At 41.0% G+C, this 19022-nt stretch overlaps 1 protein-coding gene across 1 annotated transcript; it reads right to left on the bottom strand.

Moving 5' to 3' along the window:
- Nucleotides 1–1747: 1747 nt before the first annotated feature.
- Nucleotides 1748–16614, bottom strand: STMP1 (short transmembrane mitochondrial protein 1). Its single transcript, NM_001433565.1, is given in 3 exon segments — nt 1748–3643; nt 4595–4648; nt 16515–16614. Coding segments are annotated over 3 exon segments (144 nt in total). The 5' UTR covers nt 16530–16614; the 3' UTR covers nt 1748–3568.
- Between the last annotated feature and the right edge of the window lie 2408 nt (nt 16615–19022).

Raw genomic sequence — 19022 nt, 5'->3', positions numbered from 1 at the left:
CCCACAAAACCTCACTGTTCTGGTCTTGTTTCTTTCCCAGTGCCTTGTAAAACATGCCATCCATTAGATCTTCAGTACTTGACTAAATAAGCTGCATCTAGATTTAGGAAAGGTATAAACTGAACATTTGAAAATCTAAGTGTCTGTCACAAACTCCCTAATGAGACCAGGCAAGGTCTCAAAAATACTTTCCCTTCACCACCTTGTTCCTTTCCACAAGGCAAGGCCCTAATGGTCAGTAGGGAAAAAAGAACTCATTCATCTGCATAAGGAATGGAAATACTACGTGCAAAGTCCAAGATGAGAAGTTTCAGAATAGCCCCATTTACTACAGTACAGTATACAGTGTTCCTTCAGGAGAAATAACAGAAAAAGCATTAAAAATGTGGGAAACTTCAGCAGAAAAACAAACACCAGCATAGTATCTAGGGAGTAAACTGCTTAGTGGAAATGAAAACATGGGGCATGTGGACATATGCTCTATGAACCCCTAAGTATAGACAACAGGATAAATCACACATCTTAACCTTCTCTAAAGTCACACAAATGAAAATTGAATAAATGAGTTAGAAAAAAGGAAATAAAATTGTTCCTCTAAATCAGAAGCAAGTAACTGCTTAATTGCATAAAACACCAAATTAGAAGTCAAAAGACATCAACTGGTAACTTCAACTCATAAAATACAGCCCCATTTGGCGATTTTAAGCTTGTTTTGGGTTTTCTCTCCCTTTGTTTTTTTGTTTGGGAGGGGGAGAGTTTAAAGATAAGCTTTCAAGTTCCTTTATTAAGTTCCCTACATCAACTGAAGTCTTATTTTTCACACGCGAGTAACCTTCAGTAGTATTTTACGTAATCCTCCTTTTACAGCCAGGTGTGCAAAAAAGTTCTTAAATCATATCAATAGGAGTTTTCAAACATTTTTTAAAGGAAAAAAAAACCACATGTCTTGCAGTGGTTCTTCCCATCCCTCAACTGATTTGTGACGTAAGTGTCCTTACAAAGCCCCCAGGGAACTTTCAGTGTCAGGATAATGATCACAACCCCTATCCGCATTACGAACTTGAAACTACACCCTACAATCTACGATGTTCTGGGTTCCTCCAACATTTATCTCAGTGAAGATAAACTTGCCTGAGAACTCTGAGCTCCCTGTCACTGCTGCAAGAACCTAAAACTATGAGAGGGTATCTGAATGGTGACCACTAAGTCAGCCTGTATTCACTGTGTAGCAGTTTACACGGTGAAGGTGAATGCAAAGACTGATTTGCTGGATGGCTCCCGCTGGTAGAAATGATCCTATCAGCAAGGTTGAGTGTCACCCTTGAGGGAAGCCCTAAATTCAAATGAGCTTTGTTTACAAGATATAATACATAGAGACGTAATCTTATAACATCCAAGTGAACTTCATCCCTAAAGCAACCACTCTGGGAGATCACATACACAAATAACAATCCTACCATGGCTGATAACAAGGAATCCCTCTGTGGAAACAGATGTCTAAGCCTGGGGCATTTTGAACACCCTCAAGGATGGTAAGCCTTATCCTTTAATGCTGTAGTTCATTCTCATAACAATTCAGTCATGCATGATCAAACCTTGTGAGCCAGGTAGTATGATCAAGGTGGATACTACAGATTTTCAACAACCAAGAGAGAGACCACAGAATGATGACAAATTTTGCATGGTTCATACCCTGGTTCCAAAAGTAACTGCAGAAAAACAAAAGTATTCTGACCAAAAGCAGCATGATTGGACTAATATCTACTATTTATTGGACAATTTGCAAAGCACTGTGCAACACATCACATACATTATCTTAACTGTGTCTCATGGAAGCCCTATGAGGTAGGTATTGCATCCACATCTTACAGAGAATACAACAGTTTCAGAAAAATAAGCTGCTTTTCTATGATCACACTGCTAGAGAGAAGCCAAACCATACTATGATCTTAATCTATCTCACACCCAGGATGCCCTGATAGGGATAAAAGTTATCTCCATATATGAGAGATCCATGTTTTCAAAGAGACGCAGAATCACTTTATTTTATAATCACATATAGCATTAGTGTCATCACTGTCTGAAAAAAGGTGTCTCTAACTAATTCTTCCAGGTTACTGATTCTGCTAAAGTGTCTTCAGAAATGGCATTACCAGTGAAGCTGCCCAAAAAGCCTTCTGAAACAAAACACCCACTGAAGTGGGACTTTATCTATATTTAGTGGAAATTACACTTTTAGGACTTTAGCTTATAGCTATACCCCGCCCAGATATGCATAATAACATTATGTTCAAGGTTATCACTGTAAAAGCAAAAGAAAGGAAATAACCTAAATGTTCATTAGGAGCAAAGTAAATTAATTATGGTATATCCATTCAATAGAACCTTATGTAGCCAAAAAAGGAAAGAGGTTCTTTGTTCCTTACATACTGATATGGAATGATCTCCATTTTAAAAAAAGGCAAAGGGCAAACATTGTATATAGCTTGTTATCTGTATAAACCCCCATGCAACGTGTGTTTGTTTAGGCACAGAATCTTTCTCAGAGTATACAGGAAACTGGGGACAGCACTGGAGGACGGGGAGGGGGAGGGCCCTTAAAACACTTTTGTATCTTGACCTGGAGGAAAAAGTTAATTTAAACCTTTTTTTCCAATTAAAAAAATATGGACTGATTCTATGTTTGACAAATACAAGGGTAATTTCTGACTGCAGAAAAAAACAAAAAAGAAAGTTTTCTTATAAGAATCACTCTAAAGTTATAATGTACATACATTTCTTTAAATGTGAAAAGGCATAACATTTCCTTTATAGACAACTTCTCATGTATCCACCATGTAATATCAAATGCACCTGTAATCCCTTAAAACAAGTATGATTCTTTTGAGGGAAGAGAGCCAGATGAAATGCATCATTATGGAAAAACATGCATACTAGACTATGACTTCTGAGGACAAAAGCCATCATTTTATGTATATTTAAATTCCCCAGTTCCTGACAGGGTTCTCAGAATATAGTTTCTCGGTTAATGCATAGCAAAACGATTTACTGGTTAAATTAGCAACTATGGAGCTGCCTGACAACAGTATAAAAAAATAGATAATTCACCAGAAACTGGCTTCTAGATTTTAATTTTAATTACTTTGAAACAACATAATTTAGTACCAAAAGTTTAAACACCCATTATACTTGCTAAACTGTGAAATCAGCATCATTTATATCTAATCAGCTATATAAAACTCATCAATTTCTCTTTTGAAAACAGGTAGCAGAGATCCAAAGAATAAGGGGAGACTAATTAAAGGTCATGTTTACTAATCTAGCACCATAATTCCAGTCTTAGGACCTCCCAAGAGGCTGGAAGGAGGAAGGGCAGAGGTGAGGATGCTGGAAAAGTAGGGTAGTTCTTAACTGCGGCTCCACTTGTGCTCTAAGGCAACACAGGGTCCAGCAAAGAAGAAACTCGCTGAGGCTGGAGATGAAAACAAAAGCTTTTGGTTGAGATAGCAAAGGAGGCCCTCAAGAGCAGCAGAATCAGTACATCCAGAAGGCAGTACTGGAGTCGGCCTCATGAACTAGGAGGTTTCTTCTTGGCATCCAAGTCCTTTTTAATATCTTCAAGTTTTTTAGCCAGGTTTGGTATCTTTAAAGAGAAAAAAGATTATCATAATTTTGCATCTATCTAATCAATACTCTTTTACTTTTCTTCCTTCCAAGATGAATGGTTGTACAACTTCTTATTTTCCTCTGAAAGAGGCCTGCTTAATAGTGATATTTCTTAGCCTCACAACTGCATCAGAAGGAGATTAGAAGTTGTGAGTTAAAATATGCTCCCTCCCAGAAAGCCAGACCCTGACTTCTACTTTACCCATTTAGCCCCTCAATCCAGTTCCAAGTAAAAGCTGTTATATAAATAACAAATGCGATACAAATTAATAAAGCCCCTGCCCAGAAAACCACATGACTCAAGTGAAGGTTCCCAAAGGGAATCCCCTTTGTCACCCTAAAAGCTTCACTGCAAAACAAGTCAGAAGTTACTATGAGGTTTCCCTTCCTTGACTCTTGAAAACAAACATTACCTTTCCAGGATCCCCATTCCTGAGCAATTGTGTCACCTGGTTTTCAACTTCCCCATCTATAAAGTGAACTACTGCAGCTCCCCACTTCACAAAACTCTGTCCTCACATGTGCTGCACTGGATAGGTCCACCTCCAAAGTTCTAGTCCTCTTTACTACTGGGTAGGGAGGCTGAAAAGATCATCCAACTAATCTTTAAATTCTCACTTCACATGATTTTCCACGGAACTGTAAACTCTAACTTAATAATTACTCTGGGCTAACAAACGCAGTTCAGGATCATCATGAGACCATCGAGACTGATGGGTTTTTGCCCTCTTGTGGTGACATGGAGGACAGATGCTTCCGTGAGTTCCATTATTTTTTCAAACAATGGAAAATCTTTCCGCAAAATTCAGAACCTTTTCCTCAGACCTATGGACCTCATTTATGCTGGAATGCACGCTACTTCAACAGGTACAAGTTACTACAAATTAGTTTACATGGAATCAAGGAGGAGGTGGATATGGTCACTTACGTCGTAGTTCTGAGCCAGATACATTCCAACCACGTTGCCAAAAGCAAATCCAAGCTGAAAGGATAGAACAGGAAGAGTTACACTGGATAGCAAGTTCTGTGCCATCTGATACCAAACCAAGCCACACAGACGTTCTCCTAAGGAGCTCAGGACAGTTTCCGAAAGAACCCAGTGTCCAGTCTGGGGTTGTGCACAGGATGAAATTCACATCTTTCTTCTATAAAATAAACACAGAAATATCCTCCCAAAGGCTAAAGTACATAGAAAATAAGTGGCAACGCTGAACAAATCTATCCTAAATTCTCCTTGACCCACAGAACTCCCCTAAAAACTTGACTGCAAGTTCTAGAAACCCAAGCCAAAGTTCTGATTCTTGTTAAAAGCTGCAATTTTTTTTTCTTTTTTGATTATGAGTATTGTTATTCCTTGCTACATCAATAAAAAGTATTCAATTAAAAAAAGTATTTAGCTAAATCATAGGATCTTACAAAGTACTGTTATTCCTTGCTTCATCAAATAAAAAATATTCAATTAAAAAAAGTATTCAGTTAAATCATAGAATCTTAGAAAATGAAGGGACTTTCACAGTTCAAGTTCTTCATATTTCCAGAGGAACGACCGGGATAGCAAAGTAACTTGTTCAGGGTCATTCACAACAAGGAGCAGAGGACAACCTAAATTAGATTCACACTCAAAAACTAAAATACTGTCCTGCGTCACTTAACAATGGGGATACATTCTGAGAACTGTCTTGTTAGGCAATTCATCATTGTGCAAACATCATAGAGTGCACTTACACAAACCTAGATGGTATAGCCTACTGCACACCTAGGCTATACGGAACTAATCTTATGGGATCATTGTCATATATGAGGTCCATCGTTGACCAAAACGTCATTATGCAGCGCATGACTGTATACAATGACAGAAAAGAACAGGAAACTCTAACATCCAACTGAGAGATCATATGGCTTGGCCCTCTGCCATGGGTGGAGTCTAACGGGCAGAACAGTTAAGACGTGTGGGGAACACAGGTCCCCTAATCAGCTCTTACTCAGCGACAAGAGAGACAGGCATGATCTTTAGAGAACTATAAATATGTATCCCACTGGATAAACATAAACTGTTTCATGAAAATTTAAAGCACTCCTTTCACATCAAAAGAGCCAAAGCTCCATAATCTTCGAGTTTTAATGATGGTCTATAATTACCCGAGGTCTTTTCCCCCAATAATTAAGAATCTCCAACAGGATGCCTAATTTCTAATTTCATAAATTTAAACTGGCACCTGATTTTTTCTCATCACTTTCTTTAAGCCAACTTGCTCCTATTCACTATATAGAAGAGGTTAACATAGAAAAACAAAGTGTGGCACTTAAGACCATCAGTCTTACATGGTGTAGTCTGACCTTGTCTTCCAGTCAGAGATGCATATGGGAGAACAGGATATAGCTTGGTCCTTACTAAGCTTTACGCTTACTAAGCTTTAAACACCAAAAACATAATTTAAATTGGTTTGTTGTTAGTAAATTAAAAAGCATAAAAACAGGTTATCTAGTCTCTAATCACAGACCATTTTTTGATCATTAAGTTCATCAGTTACATCTTGTGAAATAATATTTTTACCAAGGTGGTACTAAGAAGCAAAATGATTTTTTTTCATTCCTGTGGGTTGAAACCAGGTAGACAGAGGTTTTTCAGAAAGAGTATTAACTTTGCTTAAAAGAAGAGAAAAAAAATCAACTGAGAATGGTAGCTCCAACACTGAACAGAAAGAACAAAGGGTTGAAAAAATTTCAAGACACATAAACTAGAGTTCTGGTTATACCACTATCTAGTTATGTGCCTTTAGGCAAGACACTTGACCACTTTGGAGCTTTGCTGCTTTGAGTTTCCTGGTTTATAAAACCTTACACTCATGACATTCCTTCCAGCTCCACCACTCTAGGATTTCTGGTTCTTACTATGTGTGTCTCAGAATAAATATGGCCTATCTAATGTGGCTTCACTTTGGCAACTTCACCAGGCATAGGGCACATGAAAAGATAGCAGTTATTTTAAAACACAAAACAAAAATCATGGGCTTCTAGATAAGTCATAATCCAATTCTGGTTTCAGAATACTGCCAGATCTACCAATGGGATAATGTAAAATTAAATGCACAACATAAGAAGAGAAAAGTCGCATATTAAGAGAAATGTTGGGGAAAAGGCATGAAGCCAGAAAAGCATTTATATATTGTTCATGGGATGGTCAATAGGCAAGTTTAGACAGAAAAACATAAATAACTTAAAAATATAAAAAAGTAAAATCTAAATCTGAGGAACGGTGACTTATTAGTCTGAAAAGTTAGACTGGAGCCAGATGATACAAGGTCTTGAATGAGTCTGAAACCTCTCTGCAAGCCAAGAATGCTTAACTTCTTCCAGGCCAAGACCTGGAAGCCTCATCAGTAGTCCATCCAAAGGGCTGGCTGCCATCACCATGGTTCCCCTTCACATCACATGGTCCCCCTCATAGTATTCCCTGCAGAGAAGTCAGTGCAGAAAGAAGGGGAATGCCTTCTTCCCAAGCTCAGCACCACATACATGACTATCACAGCCTCTCTGCAATCATTTTGAGACTTTAAGAATATGGAGCTGCTTCTCACAAACACATCGGGGACAATAAATGGTAAAGCACCAAAAGTTCGGGGACAGAGGAGTGACATGATGAAAGTGATGGAGAGGACAAATGGGTGGGGAAGAAGAGGCTGCAGCAAAGAGCCCAGGGAGGGAAGTCAACTGGCACACAGCAGTGCACACTAGAAGAGACACTGTTTTCCAACCCTACAATTACATGGTACATTCAGAATCGGTGAAGTGCCACAATCCACCATTCTGAAACTCAAAACTCTATTCAACACATTTAACATAACTCATTTGGCAGCAAAATCACACCTGACCTGAACTGCCATGAGACTATTTATAGTCTATTTATCACACTTTAGTACAAATACTCACGCTTCGTGATAGAAATAGTAATCTTTAAACACAGGATCCCACCCTATACCCCACTGGAGAATATGTTTAACAGCAAAAATTTAAATGTATTTGATTACAGAGTGCTATCCCAGACCCTGCTGGGGTTATTAAGTAAAAAAGTACTGTATATGCAGTTTAATACCCTTCTAATATCTGAAAAAATATCTGACTTCCCAAATACATCTGGCTCCCAAAGGTTTTGATTAAAGGATTGCAGACCCTTATATACTAAAAATTAACTTTATATGCAGCCCTGTGAAAGGATTATAACATGGTCTCTACCCTTAAAGAACATATACAACGTATATGAAGAAAAGCTACATATAAGTAAAATAGTTATATATCAACAAGAAGGCAGCTGCCAAGCAGGGGACCTTGAATGTAACAAACGCAAGAAAAACTAACCAGAATTGGGTCCTGCATTAGTAGCAAAATCACTTACAGAGGTGATTCTCTTAAGAAACCATACCTGAAAGAGACCGATGTACTGAACTTGTTATCAAAGGCTCTAAACATGCTGAGGAAGTCTTAAAACTCCAACCAGGAAGGGAACTGAATGTGGAGAATCAAGGCACAAGACAGGAATGAGGATATGATGATCTGAATAAAAGAAACAGGCCTGATAGAAAAGAGGATTTGAATTTAAAAACGGAGAGCTGGGCAGGATTAGCTGATGGACCTCAAAAGGCAAGCAAAGTTCACAGGCAAAAATGGTAGAGAGCCAGTGACTACTCTTTACCAGCAGCAACACGATGAAAGCACTGCTTTGTAAGCATTCACCTGGCAGCTGTACTCAAAAAAGGCTGAATAAATACAGATTAGAGAAGGTTCAGATTAGTGTGGTGGCACAGGGGACAGCAAGCAACACGAATGGTTTTTCTTCTTAAAAATCAGGGGCTGGCCCCGTGGCCGAGTGGTTTAGTTGGCGCGCTCCACTGCAGGCGGCCCAGTGTTTCGCTGGTTCGAATCCTGGGCGTGGACATGGCACTGCTCATCAAACCACACTGAGGCAGCGTCCCACATGCCACAACTAGAAGGACCCATAACGAATAATATACAACTATGTACCGGGGGGCTTTGGAGAGAAAAAGGAAAAAAATAAAATCTTAAAAAAAAAACATCAATGAAGATCAACAGAACAGAATGTGGAGGGTCCAAGAATAAACCTTTACACCTACGGTCAAGTGAGTTTCAACCAGAGTGCTAAGACATTCAAAGGGAGAAAGAACAGTCTTTTTAAGACTTGATGGTGGGACAACTAGATATCCACATGCAAAAGAATGAAGTTGGACCCCTACCTCACATCATAAACAAAACTTAACTCAAAATGGATCAAAGGTCTAAATGTAAGAGCTAAAGCTATAAATCGTTTAGGAGAAAACATAGGAGTAAATCTTCAGGACCTTTAGGTAGAAATGGTTTCTTAGGTATAACACCAAAAGCTCAAATGACAAAATAAAAAATAAGTTGGACTTCATCAAAATTAAAAATCTTTGTGTTTCAAAGAATACCATCGTGAAAGCAAAAAGACACCCATAGAATGGAATAAAATATGTGCAAATCATATATCTGACAAGGTACTTGTATCCAGAATGTATAAGGAATTCTTATGACTGAATGATAAAAAGACAACCCAATTTAAAAATGGGCAAAGGATTTGAATAAACAAATAAATGGCCAAGAAGCACAGGAAAAGACACTCAACATCATTAGTCATTAAGGAAATGCAAATCAAAACCACAATGAGGTGTCATGGCACACCCACTAGGATGACTTTAAAGGAAAAGATGAACAAGTGTTGGCAAGGATGTGGAGAAATTAGAACCTTCATACATTACTGGTGGGAATGTAAAATGGTGCAGCCACTTTGCAAAAGAGTCTGGCAATTCCTCACAAAGTTGAGCAGAGTTACCATATGATGCAGAAATTCCACTTCAGGGTATATATCCAGGAGAACTGAGACATATAACTACAAAAGACTTGTAGACAAACATTCATAGCAAGATTATTCGTAACAGCCAAAAGGTAGAAACAACCCAAATGCCCGTCAACTGGTGAACAGATTAACAAAATGTGTTATATCCACACAATGTAATTATCAGCCATAAAAAGAAATGAAGTACTGATTCATGTTATAACATGGAAGAACCATGAAAACATTATGCTAAATGAAAGGCAGTCAGAAAAGATCATGTATTGTATGATTCCACTTAAAGAAGTGTCCAGAATAGGCAAATTCATAGACACAAAATAAATTAGTGATTGTCCAGGGTTGGGGGTGAGTGAGGGAATGAGAAATGAATGCTAATGTATGGAGTTTCTTTTGGGAGTAATGAAATATTAGATATAAAAATTATATTGTGGTGATGGTTGCACAACTCTATGAACATATTAAAAACCATTAAATTCTACATTTTAAATGGGTGAATTGTATGATATGTGAATTGTATATGTGAATTATATCTCAAAACTATTAAAAAAATCACTAAGACTTGGTAAAATGTCAGCTCTATGGGATAAAACTGAGGAAATCAAAGACAACTTCAAGTTTCCCAGACTGGACGACAATTTAAAAAGAATGGAAATGTCAGAGTGAAAAAATGAGGACCACTGAGATAAGTGGTTGGCTTTGTATATGAGAGTTCCATGGAAAATGTTGTCAGCTGACTCTTTTATGTATAGACACGCTGAGCAGGTAAGTCACAACACTGTTATCTATTAACATAAAGAATCACTGCGTCTTAAAAAGTAGAAAGTCACTCCAAAATCAATCTGATTCTCCTCATCATTTGCTGCTCAGCTCCCCCAGTCAAAAAGTTGTTATGTGGGGCCAGCCCCATGGCTGAATGGTTAAGTTCGAATGCTCCGCTCGGTGGAAAAATAAAACAAATTAAAAAAAGTTGTTATGTGTGTAGATCAGCAAATAAAGCTATAATTTTTGTCTGGGGATGGCTCCTGGCAAGAACCCAGAGTTAATACTATCTGACAAGTCTGAAATATGACTTACAAATTACATTTTCAAAAAGTATATACCCAAACCCAAGTTATGACATAGAATTAGATTTACTGACAAGGGTTTAAGAAATCCACAAATCATCTCATTTTATTTAGCAAATATAGTTACCACTAGCATTCAAAAGGACACTTAAAAATGTTCTATGGTCTCAGGTGAGAAAAGCTACACAGTGACAAGAAAACCAAAAACACACATTATATAACATTAATAAAAGATAAACTGATAATTTTATTTCTCAGTTTTAGTCTCAGCTGGATAAACAGTCAGAAGACCTCTCCATTCCAAGAAAGCGGAAAAAAATGCACCCTTGTTTGTGCCTTAGTCTTTAAACACTCAGGACTTGGTGTGAAGAACATTACCCAATGTGTCTAACAACTGCTTCAAGTAATAATAAAACCCACATTCTACACAGTAAAACAAAAATCTGCTGAGGATATAACCTATACCCCTTCTACTACCACCACAGAGAAACACATTTTTAAGAGATAAGCTAGGTTTTATATTCACTAATTTTCCTTAGAGAATGAAGAAAGGAAAAAACCAAACTTAATTCTTCAATTGAGCCAGTAAATTAAATAGGGACATTCTCGAAAAACTTAGGCAGTAACACTCCAGAAAGAGGTACATCAGGTAGAAGTGGTTTGCCTGTTCTCAAGGAGGCTGACTCAAATATTCACATATCTCACGAATATCTGAGAGCTGTAATTAGGCAAAAGAGGACTATCTAATTAAATAAATGAAATCAATCACAAAGTACTGACTAAGTGCCATGTGCTTGGGAAATCTAAGGATAAGCTATGCTGCTCTTTCCATTTACTTTATGGTCTCTTCTAGAATGACAAGACTAAAATACAGGAAGGTGCAGTGAACAAAACACAGCACATCACCAAATGACAGTCTGAATGGGCCAAAAGGTTTGAGTGCTTTGTGTAAGAAATCAAATGTCAATCATATTAACATATTAAAGGAGAAAAATCATATGATCACCAGATGGGGAAAGAGCATGATAAAATTCAACAGCCAATCACAATAAAAACTAAACTAGAAATAGAAGAGAATTTCCTTAATCTGTTAGAAAATATCAGATACAGAAATATCACACTAAAACTTGAGAAGCATTTCTACTAAAAGCAGAAACAAAACTAGGATATCCACTCTCACTAGTGGAAGTCTTGAGGGAGAGAGATAAAAAATTGGAAAAGAACACAAAACTTGTCATTTTTGCCTTCACTGGAGATACGACTGCCTTCACAGTATTGCCTCCACTGATTCGCTTCCAGGTGAACCTACAAACTACTGGAGCTAAAAGACAGGCAAGCTTGCTAGATACAAAATCAATACACCAAAATTATTAGCATTTTTATACATCAGAAACAACGGATTTGAAAAGGTAATTTTAAAAAGGATGCCATTCACAACAACTAAACAAAAACTATCTAGAAATAAATCTAACCAAGAAGGTGCAACTATTACTGAGCAAACAATAAAACGCTGACGAAAGACATGAAGACCTAAATAAATGGGGAGATGGATCATAACAGTATAAAGATCTCAGGAGCTTAAACTCACCACGGAGGCTCACAGAAAAAGATGAGAGCTGGGACATTTAAAGTAGTTGGGAAGGGAAAAAGGAGGATAAAGGGAAAACCACACGGGAAGGTATGAAGGCAAGAAGGTCCACGGGTTGGTATGCATGGTAAGATTAGCCTAGCCAATCTAAAACACAGAACAGATGCTGAAGGACAGGGGAAAGGAAAATGGGGCCAGATTAGCAAGAATACTTGAGTGGTTATGACCTGATGTGGAAGGACCCAGGGATCATTGACAGTTTCTGAGCGTGGGAATAAGGCAATTAATCCTGGATGATTACTCTGGCCGCTGCAAGACAGGACAAAACCAAGGGCATCAAGGGAAACATACACAGAACCAGAGGCGACAGTCTTGCTTTTCTCTGGCTGATCAGACTAGTGGGAGTGGCATGTTTTACAAAGGATTCACAAACTAGAATATTCAGAGAAGGGTAACTAGCATGAACCTAAAATCTCGAAGAATGGGTGGAAGAAGCAGAGATGTTTAACCTAAAGAGACTGGTGGGGGTGGGGAGATAGAGAGAGGTATCAAGATAATGCTCTTCAAATATGTGAAGCCTTGTCATGTGGATTAGAATCACTCTTTGGGCTGGCCCAGTGGCGTGATGGTTAAGTTCAGGCACTCCACTTTGGTGGCCCGGGGTTTGCGGGTTTGGATCCCAAACACAGATCTACATGCTCCTCATCAAACGATGGTGTTGCAGCATCCCACATACAAAATAAGAGGCAGAGCGGCACAGATGTTAACTCAGGGACAATCTTCCTCAAGCAAAGAGAGGAAAATTGGCAACAGATGTTAGCTCAGGGCCAATCTTCCTTGCCTCCCCACCCCCCCCCCCAAAAAAGTTAGACTTGCTCTTTAATATCAGGGAGTAGAACTCAGTAAGGAAAAATCAACCAAAAATGAAAGAGATTATCTGAAGAAATAGTGGGCCTGTTGTAATTGGAGGCAACCAAACATAAAATGGGTGTCCCCTTAGCAGTGGAGACTGAAGCATCAGCGTGTTAGTTGGACTAGAGAACCTAAAATAACTCTTCCAACTCAAAACCTACCATTTCTACACTAGCTAGCCTAGTGTAGCTAGTCCACGGGTGGAGTGAAAAGGATCTGCTCTAGGAACTTGGCAGCAGGAAGAGAAAGAACTTTTCGTAAGGTGAGGAATGGAGGCTTGATGTCTTAAAAGAGAAGCTAACATTTACTGAGTGCTTGCTGCGAGCAAGGGAGCACTCTAACTCTCTCACGAATGAACTCATGCTCTCCACAACCTTATAAAGCAGGAACTATTATTGTCCAGTTTATGTTGGGGAAACCGAGGCACAGAGCAGCTAAGTAGCTTGCCCAAGATTACAAAGCAGGTAAATATATGTGCCAGGCACACAGCAGCTAAATGAAATGGGGAATGAAGGAGAGAAATAATCAAAGATTATGTCAATATTTCAAACTGAGAAAAAGCCAGAGACAGGGAAAGGAGAAAGAAGTTAGGTGTTGGGCTGTGGATGGTGAGGAAGAGAAGAGGTAACGAGTCCAGACGTGATGGGTCTGAGATAGAGGGATGACAGAAGACGTTCAGTAGGCAGGTGACGGCAGGCAAGTGGAACACAGAGAAAGGGGCTCAAGGTAGTTTTGGAAGCTGTCAGCAAAAGAAGTGAACGTGACGGCATAACAAAGAACACACCTGCTAAGGGTGGGTTTCAAGAGCAGAGCAGAGAGCCAAGGCCTGAGCCCTGAGAAACAACCAGTAACCAAAAGAAGGGAAAACTAGCCAGTACAAACAGGAGGCATTAGATAGTGCCACTTCCCAACTGGTGCCCCAAGATACGGACCCCTTCAGCCCTGGGAGCAGCCAGCACCCAGAGCTGGTCACCTTCAGTCTGTGTAGGTTCTTTCTAAAAATAATTCCCTGTGTGTTACAACGTGAAGGAACACTGGAAAGTACTGAGACGCAGGATCCCAAAGCCAAGGGTGGAGGGATTAAAGAGGAAGTGATTAAGAGTACCAAGTGCTGCTGCTTCAAGAGGTAAGAAAAGCAACATGTGACCCCAGTCACAGTACGACAGGCAGCGTACACAGAGCCCCCAGCAGCACCGTCATGTTAGGCTTCCCGTCAAAACCTTCAAGTTTCCTTACAATTGTAGCTAAAACCCTACTGCAATTACAGAAGCTACTGCAGCGAAAGGAAGGGGAAAAGAGGCAGCAGGACCACAGGCACAAGTTTTCGAGACCGGGAGGACGGCAAACATTTTAATCCAAGAACGAATGAATGTATAAGCAACACAATCAGGTGCACTGGTTTTCAGATAGTGTTCCAGGAAATGACAACTGTAGGAAACAACCTGGAGGGTTCCAAAATGTGTGATGACAGCACACGTTTAACTTGTGACTGTTCATCACTTCCAAAACTTTTCCCATCACCTACCCTTCTGAGAGTAAACTAATCCCCATTTCTGAGAAGAAACTAAATCAGAGTTCAACTGATATCTTGTAACAGAGAAAGTGAACAATATCTGTGTCCTTATTGTCATTTTTTTAAGTACTTTAATGTATTAACTCATTTTTAACCCTCACAACAAAACCATGAGGTAGGTTCCCATTCTCAGATGTGGAAAGTGAAGCATGGAGAACTTAAATAACCTGCCCAAGTCCTCACAGCTTAAAAACGATGAAGCTGGTGTTCAAACCCAGGAGTCTGACCTCTTCAGCACTAGGACATGATGTCGCAGGTTAAAAGCTGGAGGAGAATTTAGGGACCATCTACTTCAACCCCACTGTTTTATAGATGAAATGCCTGAAGGCAAAGAGAAAGACTTGCCCAAGTTCATAGCTAGTAAACCATTTGACAGACGCAGAGTCAAGGTGAAAAGTAATGCTACCCACTTCTTTTTAACAAATGCAATGAGGAGGTGGAAGAACAGACGGCAAGAGAACATCCATGTTCCAGTTCCTTCTGAGTTGGGAATTTAATGAATGGCTTCAGCATCTCTCCTTAAATATTGAGAATTGTGAATTCTCCAATCAGTCACATCCATATTTATACCCAGCAAAAGTTTACTGCAAAACCAAATAAACTCACTCTGCAAAAGCACTCACAAAGTTAAGGATTATAACTGAATCAATGTCCTCCCAGGTTACCAGTGAGCTACAGCTGGAGTAGGTGGCTCGATTATATCATCTTACACTTTAGGGCTGACTGATGCTGTTTTTAACCTGAGTGTTTCCTACAACTAAGTGACAGTAATTATTTTTGTTGACTCCTAAACTAACACTGGGGAAACTTCCCGAGGCAGAGCAGCTGCCTCGTCTTAGTTGGGCAGTTTATGTCAAAGATACCTCCTTTTGGCTTAAAGAACTAAAAATCAATTACCATCTCAAAAAGGACAGAAGGGGCATTTTTTTCTTCTTTAATTTCCTTGATAAAGAATATAACCTTTGGGAAAGCATCTCTTCCCTAGAGCACCAGACTTTCACTGGCCACCTAGAAGATGCTAGAATACCTGCTTCTTATCAGAATTGGAGCTTGAAAGCATCAAGTTTGAAGGCACAAAAGCTTGGAAGAAAGACTTTCACTTGGAAATTTGATTGGCAAGACCTCCTGAAACCTCCACCGGCAATCTGAAATACCCTGAGCTTTGCCAGAAAACCCGTTTTTAACTGAAATAAAGAGCCCTGAGAAATAATTTGTATACTCATGGTAACACTCATTTTTCCCCAAAATGAGCATTCTGGAAAAATTACTTGCAGACCAGGGTCAGGGTCTGACTCATGCCACCAAACAGCCCCCCGCAAAGTCTGGAAGCTATAAAACGTCTGACGAGGGCCCCCTAAGCCTCTAGCTCCGGCCTGCTGCTTCTGCGCCTCGTGGGGCGTCTTACTAATTCCGAATTTATTCCTGGCCCCCCCGCCCTCCTACTCTCAAAAGTGCCAACCAGCAGCGCTCCAAGTCAGGAGTGGGTACGTGTCCACGCGGGGGGCCGGTTACGGAAAGTCCTTAAGGAGCCCTAGGCTTTAACCAGATTTAACACCGTGCACGCCGGGCACGGCACCATCAGCAGCAGCTCTGAAAACGCATGCTCTGTCTGACAAGTCAAAGTTTCAGGGATTCGAACGGCTGCAGAAAAATACTGGCAAAGGGATGTGGGCGAGGCCGAAACAAAACCCCGCAGGCCAGCCTGAGAGGCGAGGCGACGAGCAAGCGCGGGGGCTGCGGGTACGCGGGACCCACGCCCAGGCCCCGGGCCCAGGCCGGCCTGGGGGGTCCGGAGACCCCGGCCAGGTCCTCGGCAGCGCCACTCACCAGGAACTGGAGCATGGTGTCGGCCGGGAGGGCGCGAAGGGCGGCTGCAGCTCTGTGGCCCGGTACGAGGCCGCCTCCCGCAGCGCGAAGGGCGGACCCCGTCGTTAGCTTCCGGGTCACGCCCCGCCCCGCCCGTTCCTCGCACCGCCTCACCCGGAAGCCGCTCCGCGCGCTTCCGCGCCCCCTGGCGGAGCGCCCTGGGATTACCGCCTGAACTGTCAGACCGGCGGAAAGGCCTGTGAGGAGTAGCGGGTCCAAAACCGAGCTTTGAACGTTTGCATTCCGGGGCCCCAGTCCCAAATCCCGCTTGTGTAAACCTCGGTCGGGGCCCCGGACTCTGCGTTATTACCAGCATCCCAACCATTCTGATGCACAGCCAGGCTTAGGACTTCCTGACCTAGACTGCATGGGGGAGCGGAATCACCTGGTGATGCTTTTGCAACATACTCTACCAGGGCCCCACGCAGAATCTCTGGGAGGGGAGGAGCGTTGTATTTTTCAAAAGTTCCACGGATATGCTAGGTAACCTGCATGGAGCGCCTTTAATAGAGGTTAGGTGCTTAAGTAGTTAAGACGGAGGCCTTTGGAGTCTGTCACAGCTGGGTCCAGTTCATGACCGCCTTGCACTTCCTGGCAGCCGTGAGCAAGTTACTTAACCTTTCTGAAGTTTGCTTTCCTCCTCTGTAAATGGGGCTAGCACCAGCTCCCTTGCTGAATTGTTGCAGGGATCAAATGAGACAATGTGAAGGATCAGTAAATGCTTGTCATGTGTCTGGTGTGGGCAGTGAGCTCTGGAAGACCCCTCGGGTCCTCTCTCCACACAGAGCTACCCCCCATGCTGTGGGCCATCTCCTGCTCCTGGTCTTCAAATCTCTCAACAACCTCCACCAACATACACACTTATGAAGCAAGATCACCCTTTTCTCTTTGTTCTCAGCCTTCTAAATTCACCCGCATCCGCTTTATTGAGTAGAACTCTGGTTCCCAACAATAACCAAATCATATTAGCTTACACCATGTGGGAGTGTAATATAGAGATACAGGGGACAATGATAGAGAACAGGAAGGTGATCAGGGATTGAAGCAGCATTTTCTCTTCATTTCTGCTTTTCTCCATATATCTGCGTCATTGTTCTCTCTCTTTGCTTTCCAGTTTTTTCTGCTTTCCAGAATATGGCCACTGTAACTTACTTGAGTTTACTCATTCAGTGGTCCAACCAATAGAAAGACTGAATCACTCTTTCCTTGCCATTTTCAAATACCTGGTAAAGGAATGCTGATTGGTTAAGCTGGTGTCAGGTGCTCCCTGATCAATTATAACTAGAAAGGGCAGGGTCTCTTTGAACTAAAGTGGCTACCAGGACGAAGGAGATGATGGTAGATGGCTATAACACACTCTACTTTCTAACATGTCTAGTTTAAAACTTGACTCAGTCAAGTCTTGACCACTGCTTCTCAAACTTAACATGCATTCAAATCACCTAGGCATCTCCTCAAACTTCAGATTCTGATTCAGCATATCTGAGTTAGTGCCTGACATTATGCCTTTCTACTAAGCTCCCAAATGCTGCTGCTACTGATGGTCTGTGGACTATCTTTTGAGTTGCCAGACACCAGACTGTGAGTTACATGAGGGTGAGGACTTCATCTGTTCAGTTTACAACTCCATCCTCAGTGCCCAGCAAGTGCCTAGCACAGCCTCTGAACACCATAAATATTTATTGAAGTTCCTTGCATAAAACTTTATCTCCTTCTTACAGATATAGCCTTAAATGAAGCCTGTCTTTTCTTCTACAGCCTTTTTGAAAGCTCTTTCTCCCATAACCCCAAATAACCACAAGTCATGGGGGAAAAAGGCAGATTCTTTTGCTACTTTGAGATTATTACTTAAATGTCCTCATATAAAAACACCTCCTTGGGCCGGCCCGGTGGTGCCGCGGTTAAGTTCACACATTCCTCTCAGCGGCCGAGGGTTCCCTGGTTCAGATCCCGGGTGTGGACATGGCACCACTTGGCAAGCCAGGCTGTGGCAGGCGTCCCACATATAAAGTAGAGGAAGATGGGCATGGATGTTAGCTCAGGGCCAGTCTTCCTCAGCAAAAAGAGGAGGATTGACAGTAGTTAGCTCAGGGCTAATCTTCCTCAAAAACAAAAAAACAAGAAACAAACCAAAAAACCCTCATTTAAGATTCATGTCCTTCCTTTACTACTTCACAGTAACCTAATCTACTGAATTCCTAGGCAGTCCCCTCATTCACTGTAGGCTTTGACGTCTAACAGCTTTCCTTTTAGCCCCAAGCTATTGTAATAATGGGTGACTTCAAAGGCCATCTATACTTGTATTTTCTAGAATCCTTACCTCCAGTGACCTTCATCCTCACCCCAATTCAGCAATCCACTACCATGCTCATAACCCACACTTTGTTGTCTCCTGGACGTGCTCCACCTGTGAAGTAGTATATTTCCAAATCCTACCTCCTAACCCATCAACTCTTTGACCTTAGCCAT

The sequence above is a fragment of the Equus caballus genome, chromosome 4 (assembly GCF_041296265.1).
Source record: "Equus caballus isolate H_3958 breed thoroughbred chromosome 4, TB-T2T, whole genome shotgun sequence".
NCBI lineage: Eukaryota > Metazoa > Chordata > Mammalia > Perissodactyla > Equidae > Equus > Equus caballus.
The sequence above is the reverse complement of the archived record's forward strand: the minus strand, read 5'-3'. Positions and strand labels throughout refer to the sequence as shown.